This window comes from Grus americana, chromosome 1 (assembly GCF_028858705.1).
Source record: "Grus americana isolate bGruAme1 chromosome 1, bGruAme1.mat, whole genome shotgun sequence".
NCBI classification, from domain to species: Eukaryota; Metazoa; Chordata; class Aves; order Gruiformes; family Gruidae; genus Grus; species Grus americana.
Window position 1 is genome coordinate 192,844,850 of NC_072852.1, and position 27,922 is coordinate 192,872,771.

Below are 27,922 nucleotides of genomic sequence, written 5' to 3' on the forward strand. Positions count from 1 at the left end.
GGACTGGTGCTTCGTGATACATTTCTTTCCTCACTGAACATACTATAGAAACACCTGGTGTTTCTTCTTGGCTGAGCATGCCCACATGAGTGAGAGAGGCAGGATAACTCTCTTCTGTCAGGAGTTCAGATCTATTTCTGATACAGTTTTGGCATTAAAAGAAAATCAGGGGAAAAAATGCTCTTCTGTTTCATGACTTACCAAGGACCTGTTGTATAGTTATCATAATACTGATGAGGAAAAGGCATGTATTTATTTCCTTACCAGTATAGATTCTGTGTAGAAAACATGGTTTTAAAAAAACAGCATTTTTGGTTTGTTTTTCTTTTCTCTTTATCTACATAGGTTTTTATATACATAGTTTTCCTACAGCAACAGGCAGATTATGATAATGTCTTTGAGGAGACAAGGAGTGGTTGTGTGGTTACTGAGTGGGATCTTTGCCTGCAGTAAAATTTAATTTTCCAAACTAAATGTGACAACAGAATTTCATACATAAACTGTTCATAGGAGCTGAGACCTATTTGCAACAAGCAGCGTGGTTGCATTCTGCCTGTGACTGGAAATCGTTTTAGACTCTCTAGCTAGTATTTTGCCGCAGTCTTTGAAGGCATGAGTTGCTTGACCCTGATGTGTGCAGCACTGAAGGCCTGCCCATATGCTTCTCTGCAGACCGTGCTGTAGCCCATGTCATTTATGAATAAACTTGTAAACCCATAGGAAACATGACACTTGACAAAATTTACCTTAGGGTTCACAGTGGTATTTGAGCAGAGAGAATATATGTTTGTTTGAACTACGACTTTTAAAACCTCACAACCTGCAAATTATTCTTGAGAGGAAAAAGAAAATTGTGACAATGAAGTTCATAACTGAGCTTAAAAGTGTTTCTACAAATAGTAAAATAAGGAAAGAGAGAAAAATTCTGTGACACAGACTAAAGAGAAGAGAGTTCCCTGACAGCAAATGCTATCGGCATCCAGGGCTGTGTAAACAGGAGTAGAGCCAATAGAGACAGGGAAGTGATTAGACCCCTCTACTCAGCACATGCAAGGACACATCTGGAATACTGTGTCCAGTTTCAAATCCCCCAGTTCAAGGAAGATATCACTAAGTTATGATGAGGAGTTAGAGGAGGACCATCGTGATGGTGGGGGGCTGGAGCACTTGCCCTGTGAGGAGAGGCCTACGGAGCTGGGCTTGTTCAGCCTGGAAAAAGAGATGACCTACCAGCAGCTCCCAGTGCCAGTGGGACAGCATCTCTTCTCCACCAAGGAGATGGAGTCAGGCTCCTCACAGTGATGCATGGTAGGAGAATGAGAGATGATAAGTATCAATTGAAACAAGAGGTTCAGACTGGATATAAAGGAAAACATTTTCACTGTGATGGCAGTCAGGCACTGGAATGACTTTGCCCAGGGAAGCTGTGCAGTTTCCATCCTTGGGCATTTTCCAGAAACAACTGGACAAAGCCCTGAGAATCACAGAATCTCAGAATAGTTGAGGTTGGAAGGGACCTCAGGAGGTCATCTGGTCCAAGTCCCCTGCTCAAGCAGGGCCACCTAGAGCAGATTGCCCAGGACCACGTTCAGATCGCTTTTGAATGTCTCCAAGGATGGAGATTTCACAGCCTCTCTGGGCAACCTGTTCTAGTGCTCAGTCACCCTCACAGTAAAAAAGTTCAGACAGAACCTCCTGTGTTTCAGTTTATGCCCATCACCTCTTGTCCTGTCACTGTACACTGCTGAAAAGAACCTGGCTCTATCTTCTTTGCACCTTCCTTTAAGGTATTCATATACATTGATAAGATTCCCCCTGAGTCTTCTCTTCTTTAGGCTTAACAGTACTGGCTCCCTCAGCTTTTCCTCATATGAGATGCTCCAGTCCCGTAATCATCTTTGTGACTCTTTGTTGGACTCTTCCCAGTATGTCCATGTTTCTCTTGTACTGGGGAGCCCTGAATTGGACACAGCACTCTAGATGTGGCCTCACCAGTGCTAGGCAGAGTGAAGGATCACCTCCCTCGACCTGCTGGCAAAACTCCTAAAGCAGTCCAGGATACCATTTGCCTTCTTTGCAGCAAGAGTGTGTTGCTAGCTCATGGTCATCTTGTTGTCCACCAGGACCCGCAGGTCCTTTTCTGCAAAGCTGCTTTCCAGCTGGGTGACCACCGGCATATATTGGTGCCTGGGGTTGTTTCTCCCCAGGTGCAGGACTTCAAACTGCTCCTTGTGGCATTTCATAAGGTTCCTGTCAGCCCATATCTCCAGCGTGTCAATGTCCCTCTGGATGGCAGCACCATCCTCTGGTATATCAGCCACTCCTCCCAGTTTTATGTCATGTGCAAACTTGCTGAGCGTACACTGTGCCCCATCATCCAGATCATTAATGAAGATGCTGAGCAGGACTGGACCCAGTGTTGCCCCCTGGGGTACACTTCTAGTTACTACCCTCCAACTAGACTTCATGCCACCTATCACCATCCTCTGAGCCCAGCCATTCAGCCAGTTTTCCATCCACCTTGCTATCTGCTCATCAAACCCATACATCAACAACTTGTCTATGAGGATCTTGTGGGAGATGGCATTGAAAGCCTCACCGAAGTCCAGGTAGACAATATCAACTACTCTTCCCCTTTTCTACCAAGCCAGACATTTCATTGCAGAAAGTTATCAAGTTGGTCAAGCATGACTTCCCTTTGGTGAAGCCATGCTGACTACTGATTATTTTCTTGTCCTTAATGTGCCTTGAAATAATTTTCAGGATTCATTGTTCTGTCACATTCCCAGGGATTGATGTGAGGCTGACCTGTCTGTAGTTCCCTGGGTACTCCTTTCTGCCCTTTTTGAAGATAGGACTGAGATTTGCTGGGTCTTCAGGCACCTATCCCAACCACCTTGATCATTCAAAGATTATTTAGAGTGACTTTGTGATGACATCAGCCAACTCCCACTTGGGGGTTGCATCCTATCAGGTTCTGTGGACCTATGTATGTCTACTTTGCTTAAATATTCTCTAATCTGATCCTCTTCCACCAAGACTAGATCTTCCTTTCTCCAGGCTTTCCCTCTGCTTCTGGGACCTGGGATTCCTGAAGGTCAGTCTTGCTAGTAAAGACTGAGACAAAGAAGACATTCAGTACTTCAGCCTTTTCCATGTTAGGTGTCACCGGGGCCCCTGCCTCATTCAGCAGTGGATATGCATTTGCCCTAATCTTCCTTTTGTTCCGTATGTATGTAAAGAAGCACTTCTTGTTACCCTTGACATCTCTCACCAGATTGACTTCTAGCTGGGCTTTAGCTTTCCTAACTGTGTCTCTGCATGCTCGAACTTGCTTTATATTTCTTCCAGGTTACCTGTCCTTGCTTCCACCTTTTGTATACTTCCTTTTTACGTTTGAGTTTTGCCAGGAGCAACTTGTTCATCCATGCAGACCTCCTGGGATTTTTGCCCAACTTCCTGCTTGGTGAGATGGACTGTTCTGGAGCTTGGAGGAGGTGATCCTTGAATGTTAATCAGCTTTTTTGGGACCCTCTTCCCTCCAGGGCCTTATCCAATGAGAGTCTTCCGAGCAGATCCCTGAAGAGTCCCATCTACTCTCCTAAAGTCCAGGACTGTGATCTTGCTTTTTGCCTGCTCCATCCTCTCACAGTCCTGAACTCCACTATCTCATGGTCTGCCTTCAGTCTTCACATCCCCAATGAGCCTGCCCTTTTTTGTGAGTGTGAGCAGAGCATCTCTCCTCTCTAGTTTCTCTACCACTTGGATCAGGAAGTTGTTGCTGATGCTTTCCAGGATCCTCCTGGTCTGTTTATGCCCTGCTGTGTTGTTCCTCAGGTTGGTTGAAGTGACCCCCAAGTGGACCAGGACTGTGAATGTGAGGGTACATCTAGCTTTGAGCAGGAAATTGGACTAGAGATCTTCTCATGTCCAACCTGGATTAGCCTATGATCCTGTGATAATTGTTCATTTCTTGAATTATTATTTGAACATATAATCATCTGTGTTTCTGCTCCAGTGGTGAGAGATTTATGGTTCAGCTAGCTGTGAGAGGTGGCTTCCTCATAGGATAATATGCCACTAGTACTCAATACTCAAATAACAGGTCATGGTCTATATGTAGCCCATCAGGAAAATTTGCAGACCACTACTAACATCACCCTTTCTAAGGAGACTGTCAGTAGTGAGGGGTGGTCAAATACCCTGATGGGTGCAGCAAGCTGCCAGCCTCCCTCTTTCCCAAATGGTAGTACCCCTCCGTAGCACGTGAGCAGGAGCACTTCTTGCTGAGAGAGAAGGAAGGTGTTGACAAGATGCAGGCAGCCTTTGCAGTTAGGTTCATGCACGCCTTCCTTGCTCACGTGAGACAAACCCCAGATGAAGAATAACCCTGTAATAATTATTTTCTTCTAAATTCTGAACATGTTGGGTGCAAATTATATAAGGACTATCTTGAATATTGTCCTAGACAGCACTGTATCAGAAGGATAGAAAGATAACCTGGATGTGCATTTAGTTGCCTCTTCTTTCCTTTTGTACCACTTTCTGCCTGGTCCTTTCTAATACTACGAGAGGAAATGCACATTCAAATGCAAAATCATATGTCCAACCTCATTCTCACACTGAGTGCTTAAAAGGTATTCAGAGAACTTGAATGAGTATTAATACTTGTAATAAGATGAGAGTTAAGGTTTAGTGTGTAGCATGAATTGCAAGAGAGGGATGCAGATAATTGTTCTCTTTACATGCTGGAAACAGAGGGAAGCTTTTTACATAGTAAAGTATGTTACATAAAGTAGCCAGATGTTTTCTTCATGGACTTTTAAGTTTTTCTGCTAAGCAAATGACTATAGTCTAATTGTTTTAGCTTGACTGGGTCATTCTACTTTAGTCTTTTTGTTTATTGACCAGTAGAATAGTCAGTTCCCTTCCTGACTGATTCCTGTGAATGGGGCCCACACTGGGATTACATCTTAGTTCTATATTATCAAAAAAGTTTAAAATCTTTGTTTACAAGAAAGATCAAGAACCTGTTTGCATTTGACATGTATAGACAGTTTCTGGAACAGCAGTTTATGCCAATACAGCAATGTAAGGTTCCTGCTGTAGTTACCTAGTGGAATCTAATTGAAAGCTTTCATCTGATTCCTCCTGTTTTCAGTTGATAATTTCCTCTTACAACAGAGTAAACTCATCGTTCGGTGTAAAATGAGAACAGTCATCAATGAGTCACATAAAATGTCAACAGAAAGAAATTAGCTGCTATTGGACATTAGGAAGGTGGGAGAATTTGGAAAGAAAAGCTTCTTTGGGAAAACCAGGGTATTTCTCTGGTCTCCTCTGCTCTCAGCTGTGCTGGATGTTCCTTCAGTAATGCATCAGTTCTTGCTTCCTTCAACAGCTTGACGAAAGACAAACAGTTAGGGCAGCCAAGAGAAATACACTTCATTACATCATTCTCTGGTGGATATGTTTAAGTTAATTAGTTGTGCACAGTTTTATTTCTTTGTTCTCTAATCTGTCTAAACTATGTTACAGGCTCCACTGATCATCTGTGAAGACTAAATAATGTGCAGGCTTGTACATGGTATTTTCTGACTAGGGAGAAAAAATTCTTGTTTATTTCTCTTAACCTATGGTGAGGAACCTTAACTATGAGAAGAAAATGGGGAACAGGTCTGATATAGAACTAAATGTTTATTGATGTATTTTTAAACAAGTGAAGTATACTGACATCGTCAGGTGAAGACAGTGTAAACATCGCTGCAGACTTCTAATTGTGTATTAGCTAAGAAGTGGAAATCCTTTTTTTCTGCCTGACTGTATAATATGTCTGGTGATTAATTTAGTATCCATTATGAGTACAAGACATCAGTGTTTTGCACACAAAGTTCTTTCATCCTCAGGCCAAGAACCATTTTGCAGGCGTAATGCAAGAATGCCTACAGAGCTGTGTGGGTGTATATAAACTCTAACCTGAACATCTTGCAGTGTTCTCAAGTGGGAGGGTAATTTCGCCTCTTCATTGATTTTACTGATGTCTCTTACGAGCAAGTAGTGCCATTTCCCTCAACCTGTGATGAATTGCGTGTGCTATACAATGTGGGCTGTTGCTCACCAGAGGATTAAGCAGGAGCAACAAACCTGCTTCACTTTCTTCAAACCTCTCATGAGTGACAGACACCTGCGTCATCTTGCAGAATCTTAACATTTTGATATATAAAAGCAGCCTTCCGGTTCTTCTAGAGGAGATTGGCTAGGTTGACAAAAATGCTTACTTTGCATTTGGATAGCTTACAAAAAACCCACTGCATTACTTGTGCTGAAATCTTCAAATGCAAATAAATTTTATGTGTAGTCTCAGCACTGTTAAATTAAGCTGTCCTAAGTACCTGCAGTAGCCATGGTATCTAAAACTCCGGATTACTGCAGCAGTTCTTTGGGATGTGGTACATGCTGTACTTGGATTTTAATGGAGCCATTTATACAGATTTTATATTTTCCTATAAAACTCCTCAAGATGAATGAAAACAAGCGTGGGCTAAATGTTTGTGCTTTTCAGTGCTCTTTCTGTTACAGAATCTTGCTGGCTTTCTTAATTGCTAACTTATGCAGTTTCTTTGTCTTTTAGAATGTCGGGTGGTGAAATCCACTTCCTATACCAAAATAGCTTCGACTTCACGTAGGAGCACCACCAAGAGCCCGGGCCCATCCCGACGCAGCAAGTCTCCTGCTTCTACCAGCTCAGGTAAAGCAAGCAAGAAATCTTTCCTAACAACAGCAACCAATCTGTTTCGATACAATTGGCAATGTGCCTAAAATTTCTGTGGAAAAACATTGTATGTATGAAACAGTTGATAGTAAAAATTCACTTGTTTTCTCAGTTACATCTGAGATGAAGTGTCTTCACACTAGAAAATAATTCTTCAGTGTTTTATAAATCATACTCTGGCATTAGCTCGGTTCATTTTACTTTATTTTCCATGTGTGATTTTGCTGCCAGTACCTAAAGACTGACAAAAAGAGGTATTCTATGTACTAGGAACTGAATAAACACAATGCAGAAAGTAGTCCCGTTTATGCAGCGTAGGATTTGCATCTGCAAAAGGTTGATTTCAAAGTCTTTTTTTCTGTTTTCTTTCTGAGGGAGTTAAGAGGCAGCAGTGAGGAAAGGACAGGTTAAAGGCAATGAGGATACTGAGGAAGGGGGAGCGGGGCAGAGAAAGAATGCAATTACAGATGTGAATATGAGGTACAAAGATAGCTGAGGAAGAAGTAAGACAAAGTTGACCTAACAAGCCAATGGTATAGGCTGGAGAAGACACAGCAAAAACCTTTAAAAAGTTCTGTCTGAAGGGCCTTGCTTTGGCTGCCTTTGCAGCTGCTCCCACTAAATAGACTATGACTAGTTCCCCCCTGCAGATTTTTCCCAAGCAAAACAAACAAATAAACAAAAAAGTGCATTAGATAATTTGCCAGTATTGGTGCCTGAAAGTACAAATAATACTTGGTGTGGGCCAACTGCGTAGACCCAATCCAGCATTTGCAGCATTGCTTCTGAATATGGATTTTGGAAGAGGCAAACTTAAGAGCTGTCTGAAAGCCACCTCACTCTTTTTGCTGTAAGTCTTCTTCCAGCAGTGAAGCAAACGTCATACCGGGACCTGCACCCAGCACTGTAAGGTCTTTATGGGGAGGCGGTGATCAGAATGGCCCAGGTGCTCCTAGCTGGTTTCAGGGGGGAGGCATGGGCCAGCTGGAACCGTATTTTTTACAAGACGACTAAGCTGAGGAAAAAAGCTTACTTATCTCAGGGAAGGAGGAAAGTGGGAGAGACATAATGAGAGACAGAGGTGTAGGTGTGTGTAGCAGGGCTGGGAGGCAACATGCCTCACTAGTTTTTTCATCAATCGTCCTGATCGAAGGGAAGGGGTTTGAAAGGGCCAGTCGAATCTGGTGAATCAACAAATGGTTAAAGGACTGGTGCCACAGCCATGAGTTCGACTACTTAGACCATGGGACTCACTTTGAGAAACCTGGTCTAATGGGGGCTGATGGGGTCCATCTGTCAGAGAAGGGGCAGAGCATCTTCAGTTACAGGCTTGCCAAGCTGGTGAAGAGGGTTTTAAACTAAAATTGCTGCAGGAGAGGAACTTCAACCCATCCCACTCCTACCAGTTTGATGCCAGTGCCAGCAATAGATGCCCAGAGCCAGGAGAAGGATCACAGGTCAGCAGGAGAGCACCTGAAGGGCAGCACAGAGGAACTCCAGCCACTCCAGCCAGTCAGTCAGCTTCATCAGGGCCCAACTGAAATGCCTCTGTGCAAACGCATGTAGCACAGGGAATAAACAAGAGGAGTCAGAGATGTGCACATGCCTGCAGGGCTGTGATCTCATTGGCATCACGAGACGTGGTGGGATGGCTCCTGTGACTGGAACGTTGGGATGGAAGGATACAGGGTCTGTAGGAAGGACAGGCAGGGGAGACGACGAGGGGGTGTCACCTTCTATGTCAGTGACCAGCTGGAGTGCATGGAGCTCCACCTGGGGATGTGTGAGGAGCTGACCGAGAGCTTCTGGGTCAGGATTAAAGGGAGGGCAGGGACATTATAGTGGGGATGTGCTACAGGCCACCCAATCAGGAAGACCGAGCGGATGAGGCCCTCTATAGACAGATAGGAGCAGCCTCATGTTCGCCAGCCCTGATCCTCATGGGGACTTCAACCACACCGATACCTGTTGGAGGGACAACGCAGCAGGGCATAAGCAATCCAGGAGGTTCCTGGAATGTGTGGATGATAACTTCCTTCTCCAAGTGATAGAGGGGCCAATGAGGAGAGGCGCAATGCTGGACCTTGTACTCACCAGCAAAGAGGGGCTGGTGGGGAATGTGAAGCTCAAGGGCAGCCTTGGCTGCAGTGACCATGAAATGGTGGAGTTCAAGGTCCTCAGGGCAGTGAGGAGGGCGCACAGCAAGGTCACTACCCTGGACTTCAGGAGAGCAGACTTTGGCCTCTTCAGGGATCTGCTTGGTAGAATGCCGTGGGGAAGGGAAGAGGGACCCAAGAAAGCTGGTTAGTATTCAAGGGTCACCTTCTCCAAGCTCAGGAGCGATGTATCCCAACAAAGAGGAAGTCAGACAGAAATGCCAGGAGGCCTGCATGGATGAACAAGTAACTCCTGGACAAACTCAGATGCAAAAAGGAAGCCTACAGAGGGTGGAAGCAAGGGTAGGTAGCCTGGGAGGAATACAGAGAAACTGTCCGAGCAGCCGGGAATCAGGTTAGGAAAGCTAAAGCCCTGATAGAATTAAATCTGGCCAGGGACATCAAGGGCAACACAAAAAGCTTCTATAGGTACGTCAGTGATAAAAGAAAGACTAGGGAAAATGTCACGGAAGGCAAATGCAGGGACTGGGAGAATGAAGAACCACCCACTGTAGAAGATCAGATTCGAGACCATCTAAGGAACCCTAGTGTGCACAAGGCCATGGCACCTGATGAGATGCATCCATGGGTCCTGAGGGAACTGGCGGATCAACTTGCTAAGCCACTATTCATCATATTTGAGAAGTCATGGCAGTCTGGGAAAGATCCCACTGACTGGAAAAGGGGAAACATAACCCCCATTTTTAAAAAGGGAAAAAAGGAAGACCTGGGGAACTACAGGCTGGTCAGTCTCACCTCTGTGCCTGGCAAGATCATGAAGCAGATCCTCAGGCAGATGAAAAATAAGGATGTGACTGGTGACAGCCAACATGGCTTCACTAAGGGCAAATCATGCCTGACAAATTTTGTGGCCTTCTAAAACAGGGTTGTAGGTGTGTTGGTGGATAAGGGAAGAGCAACTGACATCATCTACTTGGACTTGTGCAAAGCATTTGACACTGTCCCACACGACATCCTTGTCTCTAAATTGGAGAGACATGGATTTGATGGATGGACCACTCAGTGGATAAGGCATTGTCTGGATGGTTACACTAAGAGTTGTGGTCAACGGCTTGATATCCAAGTGGAGACCTGTGATGAGTTGTGTTCCTCAGGGGAACTGGCGCTGTTGGCAACATGGACAGTGGGATCGAGTGCACTCTCAGCAAGTTTACTGACAACACCAAGCTGTGTGGTGTGGTCAACACACTGGAGGCAAGGGATGCCATCCAGAGGGACCTTGACAGGCTGGAGAGGTGGGCCTACGTGAACCTCATGAAGTTCAGCAAGGCCAAGTGCAAGGTCCTGCACATGGGTTGGGGCAATCCCAAGCACAACTGCAGGCTGGGTGGAGAATGGATTGAGAGCAGCCCTGAGGAGAAGGACTTGGAGGTGTTGGCTGATTAGAAGCTCAACCCAGCAATGTGCACTAGCAGCCCAGAATGCCAAACCTATCCCGGGCTGCATAAAAAAAAAGCATGGCCAGCAGATCAAGGAAGATGATTCCCCCCCTTGACTCATGAGACCCCACCTGGAGTACTGCGTCCAGCTCTGGGGGCCCCAGTACAGGAGAGACATGGAGCTGTGGGAGTGAGTCCAGAGGAGGGCCATGAAGCTGATCAGAGGGCTGGAGCACCTCTCCTATGAAGACAGGCTGAGAGAGTTGGGATTGTTCAGCCTGGAGAAGAGAAGGCTCCGGGGAGACCTTATTGCAGCCTTCCAGTACTTAAAGGGGGCCTACAGGAAAGCTGGAGAGGGACTGTTTACAAGGGCATGGAGTGATAGGACAAGGGGTAATGGGTTCAAGCTGAAGGAGGGTTGATTTAGATTAGAAGTTAGAAAGAAATTCTTTACTGTGAGGGTGGTGAGGCACTGGAACAGGTTGCCCAGAGAGGCTGTGGATGCCCCCTCCCTGGAAGTGTTCAAGGCCAGGCTGGATGGGGCTTTGAGCAACCTGGTCTAGTGGAGGGTGTTCCCTGTCCATGGCAGGGGGTTGGAACTAGATGATCTTTAAGGTCCCTTACAACCCAAACCATTCTATGATTTTATGCCTCCTACACAACCTAAGAACAGCTGAAATAGAGAAACCTGAAAAGAGATAATTGGAAGAAGTATCAAACAATGAACAAGCCCAGAGTAGCACTTTCTTAAACATATATTAAGTAGCTTTCTTTGTAGCTTGGTGGAACAGAATTAAATTAAAGTTTAGCAAGGGAGACCCTGGTGTGTGTTATGGACCCTGGTTTTTTCCTAATGAATATTAATTTGAGAGTACAGATAATGGACACTGAACTGTATATGTTCATTTCTATGCTATGCATATCAAATGTTTCTGCCATGGGACTAACAACATTTTTGCCATGTCAGCTATGTAATACCTTGCTGGTTTTGGTCCCGAGAGAAATAGTAGGTTTTTATTTAAACATGCAGGAGAAGTGTAGGTGAGTAAATCTTAATTTCCTGCAGTTCAGTTTTACAAGGTCTGAGCAGAATGCCATTACATGTTCAATCACTGCACAAGATCAGGAGGTTATTTTACAGCTTGTGAAAAAAAAGGAATGTTTTCATTATGCCACAATAAGAATTAAGATATCATTACATTTATAACAAGAAAAGAAACAGTGTAGTGGAAATATTAAAAATGCAAACCATTTTGGATGGTTCTGTGCTAATGACAGATTTACCCATCTTAAAAATATCTTATGTCAAAACAATAAATTTACAGGAAATAGGCACATACTAGTTTGTCAAAAGATGGTCCAAGTCCTTACGTATTTGACACAATAATTTGGACACTCTAATTAAGATTTTGTTAGAGAAAGACATTGGACAAATCCCTGCAGGAATGTATAGGATGCTGACAGAACAGGTTGTCAACCAGTAGGAGCCTGGGTGAAAAGCTGGCTGAAGGGCAGAGCTCAAAGTGTTATAGTGAATGGGGCTACATCTGGCTGGCAACCAATAACCAGTGGTGCTACTCAGGGTTCAATTCTAGGGCCAGTTCTGTTCAATATATTTATCAATGATCTGCACGAGTTGAAGGCACCATTAGCAAGTTTGCTGATGATACCAAACTGGGAGGTGCTGTCGACTGTCTTAACAGACAGGAGGCCTTGCAGAGAGATCTAGATAGATTGGAGCATTGGGCAATCATCAGTGGCATGAAATTTAACAGGTCCAAATGCTGGATTCTGCACCTGGGATGGAGTAATGCCAGGCACAAGTACAAATTGGGAGAGGCGTGGCTGGAGAGCAGCCCTGCAGAAAGGGATCTGGGGTGCTGGTCGACAGCAGCTCAGCATGAGTCAGCAGCGTGCCCTGGCAGCCAAGAGGGCAAACCCCATCCTGGGGTGCATCAAACACAGCATTACCAGACGGTCAAAAGAGGGGATTATCCCGCTGTGCTCAGCGTTGGTGTGACCTCACCTTGAGTACTGTGTGCAGTGCGGGGCCCCACAATTTAAGAAGGATGTTCAGGTACTCCAATGTGTCCAGAGGAGGGCAACAGAGCTGGTGACAGGGCTGGAAGGCATGTGCTGTGAGGAGCAGCTAAGGACTTTGGGTATGTCTAATCTGGAGTAAAGGAGTCTGAGGGACGACCTCATTGTTCTCTGCAGCTTCCTGAGGAGGGGAAGTGGAGAGGGAAGTCCTGAGCACTTCTCCCTGGGATCCAGCAACGGGACCCATGGGAATGGTTCAAAGCTGCATCAGGGAAGGTTCAAACTGGACATTAGAAAACATTTCTTTATTGAGAGGGTGGTCAAACACTGGAACAGGCTTCTTAGAGAGGTGGTCGATGCCCCAAGGCTGTCAGTGTTTAAGAGGCATTTGGACAATGCCCTTAATAACATGCTTTAACTTTTGGTCAGCCTGAATTGGTCAGGCAGTTAGACTAGATCATCATTGTAGGTCCCTTCCAACTGAAATAGTTCTGTTCTGTTCTGTTCTGTTCTGTTCTATTCTATTCTATTCTATTCTATTCTATTCTAAACTTGTTACAGCTTAAAAAGGATAAACAATTGAAAATGTTTCTGTAGAAGTGAATTTTAGGGGGACAATGGATTTGATCTGGCTGTCTGTGCCCCTTGTGTTTCCTTTCTGCAAATAGTGAAGTCAAATTGTGTGAATATTACAGGAAGCCTATTTCTAACCTTACACACATGAGTATTTACATCAACATTACTGTCATAAAAGGAAGCAATATTGCACTAAGTGGGCACTTTCCCTCAAGAGTTGTTTTTAGATCATGTAAAACTAAAACCAATCAATGAATAGATTTTTAAAATATGCAGTTTGATATTAGACGCTGCATTAAAAAAGAACAGGAAAAAAAAAAAAGAAACACTAACTCTTAGATATTGTTAGACAAACCCCAAAGTTCTCCCATGAAATGCAGACAATATGCACAAATTTCAGTATTCTGCGATCCAGTAGGCCTAAAAATCCTATCCATTTGTTGGAATTATGTACCAGTGACAACAGCAGAATAGAAAAGCTACCATTTAGTGCATGTACGAGCAGATAATTTTTTCCATGTTGTTTACATTAAACATCTCAGAATTAGAGTTTCCTAAATGACTAGTACATAACTAGAAGTTATGCTTTTGTTGTCATAGTGTTACGGCTAATTGTGTATATATATATGTATTTTTTATTCTGTGCTTTTAAACTGCTTTCAATTCATCTTTAAATTACTGTTAGGGATTTTTCTTTCATTAAGGATAAACATAAAAATACTCAAGAAAAACAGTAGATTCTTTGTGCAGATCAAAGGCATACACATTCCAAAAAGAAAGATGTATCATTTTGTGAAGAGTTTTATCAAAAAGAAAGTTGAGAAAAGTAGGAATAAAGGACAGGCAGAAAGCATTATTGATAGCGTACCCTTGAGAAAAAGCAAAGCAATCTGTATGGAGAAGAGCGTGTTGCTAATTACAAAGAATCTGATTCCTCTTGTTTGATTCTTGCTGCACTTTGAAAAGTCTGTGCATTCCTGCTACACAAAAGAATCAGATGCCTGTCTCGGTCATCAATTCATGCCCGTATCAAAATAATAGACATGGATAACTACATGGGCCAAAAAAGGAAAGTTGCATAGACAAAGACTACGTTAAAAGAATGTAAAAATCTCAAAGTTGGATATTAAAACTGATAAAATTCTAAAATGAAGGGATATCCTTGAGTTATCCTTAATGTATGCATCATTACATTATAAACCCTCTCCTGTATGCATGTATAGTATGGTATAGTCTTTCACGTAGTTATTCAGCATTATTTTTCTTATCCAGCACAGGATAGCTGATCAGGATTCATCATTTTTAAAGTTAATGAAGATACAGTCTTTGGGTCATTTCTCCATTGTTAGAGAAATGGATGTGTAAATAAGGCTAGGACATGTAGTCTGCTTTGGTATAAGCACTTAAATACCATCCTCAAGAACTGTTTCCCTTCTTTGACACAGAATTGCAAGTGCTAAATGAATTAAGCCAAACTTTGGCTTGAACTGAGTGTTTATAAATGCAATTAAGTCCATGAGTCCTTTGTTCTGAGCAAATAGTGGTATGGAGTGATGAACATTCCCAAATTCATCCCAGTAGCTTCTGAAGTTGCTTACAGAAATCAAAGGGGTTATTTTGGGAGGTTGGTTGGTTTGTTGGTTTTCTTTAATGTCTATGTCTCAGTTTTATGTCTGTAAGTTTGGAACAATACCATTTCACCAAAAGCAATGCTTTGAAGATAAATTCAGTAATGTTAACAAATGATTTTTAGAGAAAATTCTGCTTGAAGGCCTTCACCCCTCATGTGTAGAGCTTTCTGTTTCAGTCTCACCTTGTCCATGGTGGCCCCTGACTGTGTGCAGGGAGCAGGCAAAAGACCTTGAGTCCCCTCTCCTTGATGAGCCCCCCAGCCACTGCTCCAGAGAACCATTTCCCTCATCGTTTCATCTGGTACTGAGGGCAAAGGACTCTTAGTGACATTCCCAAGGGTCTTAGATAACTTTCACCCTTGCGAGATGCCTGTCTCCTTCCATTGCCTGTAAAGGCAGTATCCCTGGTGAGCCTGAAAGTCCCATACTGAACCTGCCATAACAGCACTGATGGGCTTTGCAGGTACCCCGCCATGGGAGTAACAGCATGGGAGCAACAGGGGGAAAACGCTGTCCCACGGACCCTTGGACACACTGCCATGGCAGCATGGGGTGAGGGTGGAGCTGCGAGTGGAAAGCAGGCTGCAGGGTTGCAGAGAAAGACCAGAGTCTTAGCGATACCAGAGGCTACGTTAGTGCTCGGTGCCACACAGGTACCAATCTGTACGCTGGTTAACTGAGGGAGCATGTGTCAGTCTGTCAGGGAGTGGGAGACACACTCCTCACCCTTTCTTGAGCTGTACAGTCTACAGTGAGCAAAAAAGCTGCATCTGTTTTTACAACATTTCTTGGCATATTTAAGAGGAAAGTATGCCTTTCCATAGGTGGTGGTCACCTTTCTTCCATCCTTGTTTTTTCCTTTTTTTTTCTCAATAGACCGTATGCTTAATGTGCTTATATTTTTCTGGTAGCCTTCCTGGCTCCTGAGAGCAGATGCATCCTATTTTTATATAAAAACACAGAATACTTTTTTCTTAAAAGAGTACATGCAAGCTAGGAAGGTCTCTGGTAAGGGCTGACTTCTCCATTCTTATATGTTTTGTTCAGGTTTTTTATTTACATCTGACAGTGTACATCAAAATAGTACCACAAGACAGAAATCTCGCTGCAGGAAGATTGCTTTCTGGTTTTTTTACAAATGCTTTTGAGGTATTGTCTGCTTAAAAATGCTTTCAGTCTAAATAGAGAAGAGAAGCAGGGAACAAGGCAAAGAAGAGAAGCAGAGAAAGGTAGTGTGACCTCCCAGGCAGGCACAGGGCTGGAGTCTAGTTCCAAGTTCAATAGATAATCCTGTCTCTATTTAATTTACCTGATGTCTTCTTACAGCCTGTAAAACACTTTGATGATTTTTTGTTGGCATCAAATATTATTTGGGAAAGGACATCATAAAAAAGATGCTGAATTTCAGTGAGACACGGTATCAGCCCATTGCTGGTGACTGAAAATTATGAATGTCTGACGGCTATTCAGTAGCTGTCGGCTTCTGTCCAGCTACCAATTACCACCATTGGTGGCAGCCTCAGCGCAAGTGAAGAGGTAACAGATTCAAAGAAGCAGCGCTTACTTCTTCACGATCGTTATTTTTAATCAAATCAAGAGCAGCATGAGACAGCTGGAATTATTGTACCCTCAGTCCATTAAATTAAGCAAAGATACTGTATTCACGTGAACTCTAGTTTTGCCTCTCAAGTCCCAACTCTAATTTTCAGGACTTGCTCTTAACAAAAGTAAATTTTTTTTCATTTTTTTTTTCCAGTTTGACCACCTCCTTCAAACTTATTTCCCTCTCACTTTTTCTTCCCTATGAGCTTCCTCCTGTTCCCCTCAAACTATCACCCAAAATATTTCAGATCCTAGTAATCTTCTTTGTAACAGCAGTTCAGGTTTGGTGTTAAGAAAAGTTCTTTACGAGTTTCAGTTATTTAGTGTGACAAGAGTCTATTTCAAGAGTAACTGGGATGATACGTATCTATTCTGAATGACAAAAGGAACATATGTGGAGAATCGATAGAGTAGGTCGTGTTGCCAAGGGCTCTGTGGTTTTTAAAAAAATTGCACCTGGAAATTGTGAAGCTACATGTCACACTAAAGCTTGATCAAAAGTGTAGATGTTTCCTAAAGATAAAAGTGTTTTAGGATAATGGAACTTGGATTTTACTGAAGGCTTCTCTAGAGCAAATCCTCGAACTTTTCTCAGCTAGTTAGAAAAAAAGAAGTAGATGTGTTCCTCCGCAAGAAGATATGTTTTCATTTAGTTTGATTGTTTATCCCTAGGCCATTATCCAGAAACAACCCCTCTTCAGCCACCTGACTCAAGAACGTCTTTTGGATCCCAAAGAAAGGAACATGATGTATTTTATTGTCTTTGGTGGGGTCACATGTTTTTATTCATACCATTATTGGTACTCAGCTGACAGATTTTGTAATAAATAAGCTGAAGCGAAACTTTCCTGAAGGAAGGAATACAAGCCTCTGGGAGTGATGGAGTCATCCTACAGACCCAGGGATTTCCAGATGATTTTTACTTTGATCCTGGCTTCCTTTTAATTTTTTTTTTGTGTGTGTGTGTGTGTTTGTATTTGATACTAATCATTAAAAATTAAGTTTTATCATTCCATAGCCTGTAACAAAAATCAGGAGTTAGTAAGAAAAATAGATTTGGTTAGATTGGATAGTTTAACCCTCTTAAAGGATTAAAAAGTTAAACACCTAATGAAGAAACTTCCTCGGAGTTAGTACTCCATTCACACAGACTGATTTGAGAATCCTAGTCTTTCCAGTTAGGCAAAACAGTCCAAAAGAGAGATTTTAATTAAATCTTACGTACATGTAGATGCTCTCTCAATTAGGTACTCCATGAAATTAACAGCCAAGATCATAGATATCATCTGTACTCTGATGAAATGCAGAGAAAAAAAACAAGAGGCACTTACCCACTTTCTGAGACTACAAAAAAAAAAAGTACTTGTGGATTCCAGGAATTTTTATTTTTAAGAAGGGTCCTGTCTTCTGAGATATCAGGCATGTCTGCAATGTATATGTGTCTGCAGCACTTCTCTGCTTGATAGTGTGGACATGGCTGACTTCAGGTTGAGGCAGAAGTGCTATCATAGTGACCACTCCATGGAGATCAGTGTGGGCTGAGCGTGTGGGGGGTTTACAGTCCCTGCTGAGCTCTGTACTGCTTGGGTTACGTTGTGTGGCTACCACGGGTACCAATGACTTACAGGGACTCAGGTATGGGTGACTGCTGGGACAGGAATGTAAACCTGAGCTGAAGGTGATCCTTTGTTGATCTGTTGATGAGGTGAAAGCTCTGTATGGGTCTGTCAAGCCTTGTCTTCATTGGCAGGGAGATGTTCTTCTTGTGTCTGCATAACTTCTTGACATAAACTCTAGAAAAGATTGAATGTGAAAAGGATGGTTTAGCACCAGTTAAAATGAATGCAGTACTGGTTATTTGGGAATTTTCTCAGCCAGTTGCATGCTAAGGTAGAACCTACAAAGCCTTGTCTTTGCCGGGGAACAATAATGAGGGCACTTGCTTAATGTGGTGCTCTGGACAAACTGTCTTTTGGAATGAAGACAAAAATGACGAGATGTATACAAGTAGAATACAAAAGCAGAAGGAACAAGAAGGCAAGGTATGGTTTGTTCCCTAATTTGTAACTACATAATCTTGAGACGAAAATGTTGTTTTGGAAAGGACAGCGAGAAACTACAGGAGTAATTGAGACAAGGTCAAGTAGTGATCTCACATCACCATTTTCTAGCTAACAGTTGCTGAATACGACCTACACATGCTGTTATGTCTTCTGTAAATAATTTTTTTTGTTTTGGCTGTCCTAGTCATGAATAAGTTGTGGCTGCAAAAAAGCCTGCACCATTCCTTTCCCTTAGTCTTCTCTTTCCTCTTCACACACACTTTTATGTTTGGCAAACCACTTTTGTAAACACAGAGTCATCTCAACATTTTTTACAGAGTACAAGATGCTAACACATCAACAGGCAGTTTTATAGGAGAGTATGATTTTAATACAGTGCAGTGGCATTGTCTGTTTCTCAGACTGGCACTTGATACTTTAATTCAGATTTTCTCACTTTTTATTATTTAATAAAAAGATGCCCTATCAAAACATGTTTATTGGAATGCTATCAAAGTACTTTTTGTTTACAGCATTTTCACTGGGTTATAAACATCTTCATATGAAAACCTATTTTCTATTTATCTCAGTAGATGACGGTATCCAGCTTTAGTGTTCTATTTTGCGGGGTTTTCTACATTCATGTGTGTGCCAGGTGCTGGAAAAACAAATACAAAGACAGGTTCTTGACCTGCTATGCATCCTCAGCAAGACAGGAGAGCAAGGAAAGGAGTTCACAGCTAAGCAGTTGTATACATCTGCTCAGAGCAGCCACAATAATTTTGTTATTGTTTTAGCTTTTTAATACATACTTCACCTGTGAAATTTTGAATGGATAAATCTTTTTCATGAGATGATGGGAGGGCGCTGTGTGTTAAGCTGAAGTCTCTGACCCCTGCCATTTTATGAATAAAAAGTGACAAGAAACCTCGTCTCACTCAATAACATGATTAATCACAATAGTGATTTACCAATTTCATATGTCTTTATCTACATCAGGGTTCCCTGCAGGAACATGTGCTCTATCAGTTAGTGAGAAATGCAGTGCAGACACTGGACAGGAATGCAGTTTCCAACCAGTATGCATTCCACCCAGAAATTGATTTTAAGGCAGTTTAAACTATATTCCTGTACTCATCAGGAATGCATTATTATTAAATATTATAGATTCTCTTCCTATATTTGTTGGCATGTTATCTGATCATAAGCTGCATATGTAAGAATGGTGTTGTGATTGTAAATGGAGTTCAATAAGGGGGTCAGAATCAGTCCAATCTCTTCCTGCTACACAGCACCTAATATCAACTCGATTTCCAAATTCAATATAATGACTTTTAAGGAACTAGAGTCAGAAGTGGAATGGCCAGCAAGCCATAAACAAGAAGATAAAAAAGGAGAGCCCCTGGAGTGGACTGGGGAATTATTAGGAATTACCATTTGATGTCTGTCTTAAGCACTGCATTAATAATATCAGTAGTAATTGTATATCTCCAGGTATGCAGAGCACCCAGAAGACAGACAACATAATGTGCATAGAGAGTTCATTCTGGCAAAACTTAAAGCCTAAGTAGAGAAATGGTAGAGATGACATGACTTGTCTGATGTTGTGCACAAGCATATAGAGAGCTGGGAGTAGAACCCACGTCACTCAAGTTCCTGTTTAGGTTGACTCTAATGTAGACTCTGTATGACCTTCAGACATCGGAGTTTATTAAATAGAGTTCTGCGCTTGGAACAAAATCCACCAAAATTGGTAGTTGGGGAGAATTTTGATGATTTTACTTCATCTCCAGCATATCCTAAACCTCTGGGTGCGTGGGTTTGGATTTGTCTTGCCTAACTTTAGAAGTCTACACTGCAGTGGATGCTCCTAGTACATTGTTCATCAGGTTTGTTTTAGATGGTTGCTTGGGGATGATACAACTCATGCTACGACAGCAACTTGGTTAAAATGAGGTCTAGAAAACTGCTTCAGATGTAGGAGCCTACACTGTAGGTACCTAAAGATTGGTAAAAGGAATCTCATCCCCAGTGCTAATTGTCATCTCTAGAGTTTCCTAAACAAGTCTCCATAGGAAGTCCTGGTATCCTCACAAAAATCCTGGTATGTGTTTTAGGTTCTTAGCACCTTTGTATTTCGGATATGGGTAAGAAGACGAGCAAACTCCACTTAAATCTCCTGAAGGCTTTGATCTATTAATTGTGCTCTTGATTTCACATATTACAGATGGCCAACACAAGCACAAATATTGTGCTTTTCCTTTTTAAAAATTGCTGTTGGGGAGAGCTTTGGAGCTTAGCTTAAATGCTCTGGATACTCTGGTGGTGGCAAGTCAGTAATTTTTAGGGTTTATAATACTTTGGGGTTTTGTCTCAAATAGATACCCATCCCACATGTGGGTACATGGTACATGTGGGAAATATATCAAGAGTCAAACACACCATGGCATCTATTTGTCTGGTTCCACTTGGTAGCCTCAAGTCTCTGCCTTCAGGACAGAATAATTGCAATAGTAATTCTAAGAAAAACTATTGTTGAAAGTTATGAGAAAGGACTCAATCTATAAGGAACAGGAACCGGTGTCTAGTGCTGTAAGGTTTATTAAAGTGTATCTGTTATCTTAGATTTTCTCATAATAAGACCTAAGAAGATCTGCTTGATTTACAGAGAAGGCAGAGCACTAGGCTTGTTACTGAGCAGTCTTGAGGACTAGCTTCATGTGAAAAGTAGTAGTTTAGTATTAGTTGCTAGATAATATCATGTTTGTTTTTAAGAAACCCTTTAAAACTTTAGAAGTTTGAGATTCCAAAAAGCTCATTTTTAATGTCCTCCTGTTGGTCTTTTCCTCAATGTTTTCAGAAGTATTGATAATAAGTTTTCTTTTAATCACAGACCATAGTATTGGCCAGACCTATGTGGTGTATTTTCTAAATGCTGTATGAACTTCAGTGAACGAGTCCATATACATGTGCTCTCCCACACACACTTAGTGCAATGTTTTGAATCAGTGTTGATATGTGCAAACCATTGTCCTCTGTACAAAGAGAATTGGAAGCCTAGATGAGCGGAATAGTTTTCTATAAAAGCAGCCTATTTAAATCCAATTAGTGTATCTTGCTCCTATGGTTATACAAACACGTTGCACCTTTACCTTAAACAATGCCTTGCACAAAGTGATGTTGAGGTCTGATCACTCATCGCACCTAAGCACTATTAAGCGATCATTATTTATCATGCAGTAGAATTTGTTTTATTGATGTGTGTGGTATGGTAGGTATACATGTTCCTTTCTTATAATATGCGGGCCCAGTATTAGCCAGTGAGAACAATGCATTATGTAAAAAGTAAGAAGAATCTATTAAAAATGCCTACTGTATGATCCAAAGTAATTAGCATTTGCTAGATTGCCAGTCAGCCAAGGTTTTACAAGAGTTATTGTCATTTTGATTTTCGGATGAGTCATTTGGTATATTGCCCCCAAAGGCACCTCATTATGATTCAGTGCACAGCATATGAAATTGCTTAGGCTTTTGGGGCTCCATGGAAAGCGAGTGGGGGTTGCGGTGGCTCAGCGTTGTGAAGCAGCAGCATAATGCTTAATTGACACCTTTGATGTAGCCCTAAGACAGCACCTGCACCTCCCACTGCTGCTCTGAAGACGTCAGCCTTACGCAGAAAAGGCTTCTGCTTATGAATCCTGCATCGCATTCAGCTCACTCTGTGAGCAGCCCCAGCTATCCTTAACTAATCCCATTGCTTCTCAGCTTGGCTACAGCTTGGCTTAGTACAGAGCAGGAATTTTGCTGCTTGCTGTTATCAGGTTAAACAGTGAGATTTTGTCCATGTTAGAACTCATAGAAGGTAAGTCAAATGCCTTGTTGATATCCTGGTATGTAAATATTCTCCTAAAATTCAGAATCTGGGAATCTGATTTTCGATTCTGTTTTTCCTGGTGCTGACAAATATGGATTGTGATATAATAACAGTTTCTTGTTTAAGAATATTTACATATATATGTGATACACGCTTTGTAGTGTTTCTATGAGTGCTTCAGTGTGAACATTATTGATAGCCTCTTATGTGATTGCTTTGTAGCAGAATTCTGTCCTCTGCTGGTATTGTTTTGTTAATTTAATGGATAATGTCACGTGCATGCAAAAGATGCTTCTAAAATGATAGGCACTGAACATATCTGAAGGAACTTACTTATTTGAGAAAGTGATGGTTTGCTGTAAGTCAGACTTGAGGTGTTACATTCCATTTATTTGCCTCCAGAAAGTCCTTCTGGGTTAAGTCTGAGGTGATGTTTGGGTCAGATAGTATTGCAAAAATCTCTTCAAATGAATGAGTGAGGAACAGCAAGCAGCTGATTTGTTCTTGTAAGCAATACTGCTTTTTATTTGTGGTGGGTAGCACTTCAAACCATAACTCAATGGAATGAAAAGGTTTACATATAGCAAGTGTCTGTTAAGGTTAACAAAGCACCTTGCTCCCCTTCACTTTCAAGCACAGGAACAATACAGTTTAAGAAAACATCATCCTGTTCTCTGCCATTGACTAAACAGTCTTTTCAGGTTTGCTGATTATTTGCTTGCACTCTGTATAAAAATTGGCTTCATGAGCCAAAACTCTGAGGAAACAGTTCTTTTGTGAATTACCTTATTTAATGTTTAAAATGTTAAGCAAAAGCAAATTGATCTGTTCAACAAAGAATGAAAAGATTTAACTATTTCTTTTCTTTTAATAATGCCTTGTATTTATTTTTTTCAATTTATTTTCCTTTTAGTGAATGGAACCCCTGGTAGCCAGCTTTCTACTCCCCGCTCTGGGAAGTCTCCAAGCCCATCTCCCACCAGCCCAGGAAGCCTACGGAAACAGAGGGTAAGGAAATAAGGAAACTGATTTCTGAGCATGGCTTGGGAGAATCCAGCATAGCCATATCCGATAGCCTTCTCCCCACTGATTCCTTGCGTGTAGAGTCGTAGGGTGGAAGAGCCTGGCTATGGTCCTTGTTGTGTTTGTACAACACTCTGAAGTGGAATGCAACTGTTCTGTGTCTGTCAAAATGCTAAGTATGCTGGGAATTGGTTTATCCTTGAGGGGAAAAACAGGGGTATCTTTCTCCTTTTTTTTCAAAACTTTTTTTGGGTTTAGTTTCTTTTTCCAAACAGTTAGCAACTGGAAGGAAATGTTCACGTTGTCAGAGACTTTTTTTTTCTTTTGTTCTTAATTTGCCATGGGCATTATGTCACTTACAAAACCTACAAACAGTTTTGATTTTGAAGCAAGGTGAAAGAATGCGCTGTGGAATTTAGCTGTGGATTAGCTGTGATATCATAGCCTTGTGCAGTGAAGATACTAACAGTACCAAGGCGGCACGAGACTTGCCAGTCACTTTGCTGAACCCGAGTTGTTAGTAGCGGTAGGTTCCCACTAGTTATCATGTATAGAGAAATCTACAATGTGCATAAGCATCCAGAATTGAGGGAGTACCTATGTTACTGCTGTAACCCTCTGACAAAATATTACTTGTTCAACCCAAAAGGCTCCACATGCTGATTTAATTAATTGTATCTGTTGAAAAGCAATGGGACAGATGTCTATGTATCTTCTCTTCTGCTATTTTCTAAACTGTGATCAGTTCTCAATGAAAGCTTCCCTAAGGCAGTACTCTGTATCTCAGACTTGTTTATAAACACAGTTTGAACACATGCTTTTTCTGCCTTTTCAGTTTTTAAATAAAGACATAATTTGTGCCTCCCAAAGTAAGGGGATTATGTACAAAATTGGCAGTGTTTGACTTCAGGCACTGGTGCAGACCTGATTCCAGATATTCAGATCAGGAATAGCTGTAGCATGACACGACTCCCTTCTAACCTGTGTACCCTTCTTCATGTCTGGTAGATACCAGGGAGCTGAGGGATTGTGCGTGCTCAAGTCTTACCTCAGGCTGGGATACAGCTCTGGGTTTCTGCCGTGACTTGTTTATAGATATGGAAGCTGACTGTGGTCTTGCAGTATAGAGATAGCCAGTGAGTGGTAGCTTGAAGCCTCAGGGTAGTGTCATGGTTTTCATCATCTGGTACACAGAGAGTAAAGATGCGAGTTTCAGTTGGGTAAGCTGGTGCTGAAAAATCTCCTTGAATGCAATGTCTTCCACACCTGTTTGCTCTTACTCTCAACGTTTATTAATGAATCACTAATAAGTCACTGAAGGAGGAAGAAAGAGTCTTCCAACTGAATTATACGTTGGTGATGTAAGGGTGTCTGTTTAGATGGATGATGTCAGTATACAGTGGATTTTTATTTGCTGTAAGGCTGTCTCTTTTCATTGGTAACTTTCCTGAACTTCCTTCCCCATCACTGATGCTTCTGTCCCCACAGTGAAGAAATGTTTATCTGTTAACGTTTGTGGATGGATGGGTGGGAACCATGTGGTCAGCACCATTAGATACAAAGGGTGTTTGCCACACGGTTTCTGACTTTCAAATGTGAAGAGGAGAGTGAATGGGCTGCTTCTTATCCGGGTTCCCTATGTGGAAGCGTAACAGGATCACTGAATGGCAGTATTATGGATGCGAAGGGCTGCATAGTGGTAACATAATCACATTGCTAACTGTACAGAAAATAAATATTGAAGTAAACTACAGGAGAGATAAGATATTAATAAGAGTTGAATTCTCTTCTCAGATATTCATATCCAGCCCCCTTGACCTTGGTATGGGACCTTTCATGCTTGTCTGGCTTTATTTTAGACAGATTTTTTTTTTTACCTGACAAAACATGGAATACATTCATGTAAAATAGATTGCAATCATGTAAAAATGCATTGCAATAATATTATTTAGGTTACAAAATCAACTGCTCAGAAGTTCAGGGATGGAAACTTTACACTTGTTCTGAGAATTTATTTCAGCTCCTTTCATATTTAACTTGTGAAGCAAGTGAGCTAGAATTTCAGTAGAAAAACATGATTGTGTCGTTAAAGGTTATAATGTGTATCACAATGACTAAATTAGTTCTATGAACAGCCATTAAACAGTGCTTACTAATCTTAATTTTCTTGTTAGCAGTATAAATGGTGTTCTGTTTTGCTTTAGTACCATCTTTTGTATGTTGCCATTTAAATTTTATTAAGAGGACAGGTTATTTTATGTACCATGTTGTCATAAACCAAATTTGAACCTAAGGCATTTTGCTTTGTCTTCAGCGGCTTCAGCTATAGGGCTGACAAGCCAGCTGAAGGAGAAGGTTTATTGCCTAGGAGGTTGTTGAAGTGTTGGTATCATGTGATAGACTTACAAGAGAGAAGAGGAGGCCGATTTCAGTGCCCCCCTTGTTCCTAGTGTTGAGAGGTGAGGCATCCCATGCTCAAAAAGAAGAGCATTGGCTGCTGGAGCCACAGTCTGGGGTTGATGGTGATGGGTGGGTTTCTGACTGGTCTGAGTTTCTCTCTTTATGTGGAGTTTGAGGGAGCTACAGCTTCAGAAGTGAAATAAGATGCTGGGTCCTGGGAATGCCAGCTCAGCTGTGTAATTCTTTTTTTTCTCTCCCCCTTTCTCTGAGCGGTTAGAGGAGTGCCCGTTCTCTCGTGCTGTCAGGTACATGGGATGGCAGTGGTGTGTACTGGGTCTGGAAGGCGATAGGGAGCGTTGACTCTAGCGTAGCCTGATTCCCTTTGATGTAACTAATCAATCGGCTCTTCAGCTGATGCTGTGAGGTAGCCTTGGTACATCAAAACGCTGAGGGGTCTGGGCAGGCTGCCAGGGATTTTCCTGGGAAGTACAGGTGAGAGGATGTCATGCTTTTGAACTCAGGCACAACAGCAAGGTACTTCCACAGAGGGATTTCTCCCTATGAATAGTAAAGACCTGTAAAAAGAGTAGAGATGGTAGATTTTTCCAAAGAAAATATTCCTTCTAATTATGGACTGCATTAGGCAACTTAAAATAGGGATCAATCATCTTACTTCCTGACATTTCATCACTCACCTTTTTAAAAAAAATGAATTCTGGCCTTTGTTGGAAGGCTTTCCATTGATGTAAATAAAGCCCACAATGCTGCTGTGGTACATATTCATGAAAACAGCGCTTTTGTAACCCTACAGATAAAATTTTGTATCCTCAAAAGCCAGAACATAAAAAGATAAAGTTTTATCCTTTCTCACTTGCATATGCATGTCACTGAGTTGTTTCCAGAAATTCAGAAATCAGTGAAAGTTATATTTTTATAATCTTGGGCAAAATTCAATCTATATTTGAGGAAAGTAAGATTTGAAAGATTAATTTCATGGGTGTAATACAAGGATTTGAAAGTGAACTAGGAGCCATTTATCAGCTATCTAAGCTATTTATCAACCAATTACCATTTTCTGAGTATTTTAAATTGCAGGCTGTGTACTATATTTATGCTTTCTTGTAGTTTAATTCTGTCTTTATATTTATTCTTAAATAGGAAATTAAGATGCTTGGTTCTAAATTGTTCTGTACTTAATTGTGTTATTTCCACAGAGGATTTAAAACATCTGAAATTCAGGTTTATAGCAGTTGAAGTAGAGAGCTACAGTGTTGCACGCGCAGATTAGTTCCTACCACAGCAGAGTACAGTTAACAATGCAGACTCAGACAAGGTGACATGGCAATCATAACAATAAATATACGTAATAGCACCCTGCACATTTTATTTGACTAGCCTTTATAATACTTTATGAGCTGATTTTCCCACTGTCTTGTAATCAGAGTCATTACTTCAGTTAAGGTGGGCACATTCTATACTTTATACTTGATTTTCTGTTGCTTGCCAATATTTTAAATGTTTTTTCTACTTCCCTAGAGACTACAACCTATAGAATAATAAAAGATTAGATTTAAGGTACCTCTCGACTAATCAGACAAAGAAGTTAAATTCTATATATATAAGGACTTTTGAGTTGTATGTGGTCAAGAAGTCTTATTCATTCAGCAAATTTTGCCTTTTTATTAATCTACACAAAATAATAAATAGATTCTCATATTTTTTTCAGAAATACAGCTCTTTGGCTAATCATAGGCAAGGAAAATTCTTGCAGAAAGGAAAACTTTAAAAAAGTTTGAAGTATTTAAAAGTATATGAAAAAGCAGAGAATATGATCCTGAAATCTTGTGCACGATTTTGCTTTAAAACAACCATAGAGCTATTAAAATAAACACAGATAGTCTCTATGTATTTAAGTCAGTTCTCACAAGTATCTTCTTTGTAAGTTCTGAATGCAAATTTTTTATATTCAGAGGAGTGAGCAGTCATCTGGAAGACAGTATTCAAATGTTTGGGGTGTTACCCTCCCTAACAAATCCAAAGATTTTTTTTCTGCACTGTGTATTAGAAATTCCCAAACTGTATATGCTCAAAAGACATTTTAATAATTAACTAAGTAGTTAGTATTCAGAATGAGATGGTCTTGTCTGTTTAAAATTCTTCTTTTGTCTAGATTGTTCACAACAAAATAGAAATGTTTTTAAGATATGACTTTCACTCTGCCAGTCTAACATGTCTGCTACTGTATGTACACATGCCCATTGGCAGAATACATGCAGAATAAACATTCTAGGGAATGAAAAACCCCTTTAGGAGACTTAAATCCTTTTTATATCATGCCTGCAAATAAAACATAAACATGCATAGATTATTGAGATCCTTGTAAATTTGAAATTTGTAAAGCATTCA

The 27,922-nt window shown here is 41.3% G+C and overlaps 1 protein-coding gene across 4 annotated transcripts in view; it reads left to right on the plus strand.

Annotated features, from left to right (window-relative positions):
* DCLK1 (doublecortin like kinase 1) overlaps positions 1 to 27,922 on the plus strand; it is a 263,171-nt gene that overhangs the window by 168,531 nt on the left and 66,718 nt on the right. For 3 of the 4 annotated variants that reach the window (XM_054808122.1, XM_054808104.1, XM_054808100.1), the window contains exons 5-6: positions 6,632 to 6,748; positions 23,007 to 23,101. In XM_054808122.1, coding sequence (XP_054664097.1) covers positions 6,632 to 6,748; positions 23,007 to 23,101 — 212 coding nt within the window. Of the gene's footprint in view, positions 1 to 6,631; positions 6,749 to 21,932; positions 22,082 to 23,006; positions 23,102 to 27,922 lie in introns of those variants that run through there. The other variant, XM_054808112.1, reaches the window with a different exon arrangement.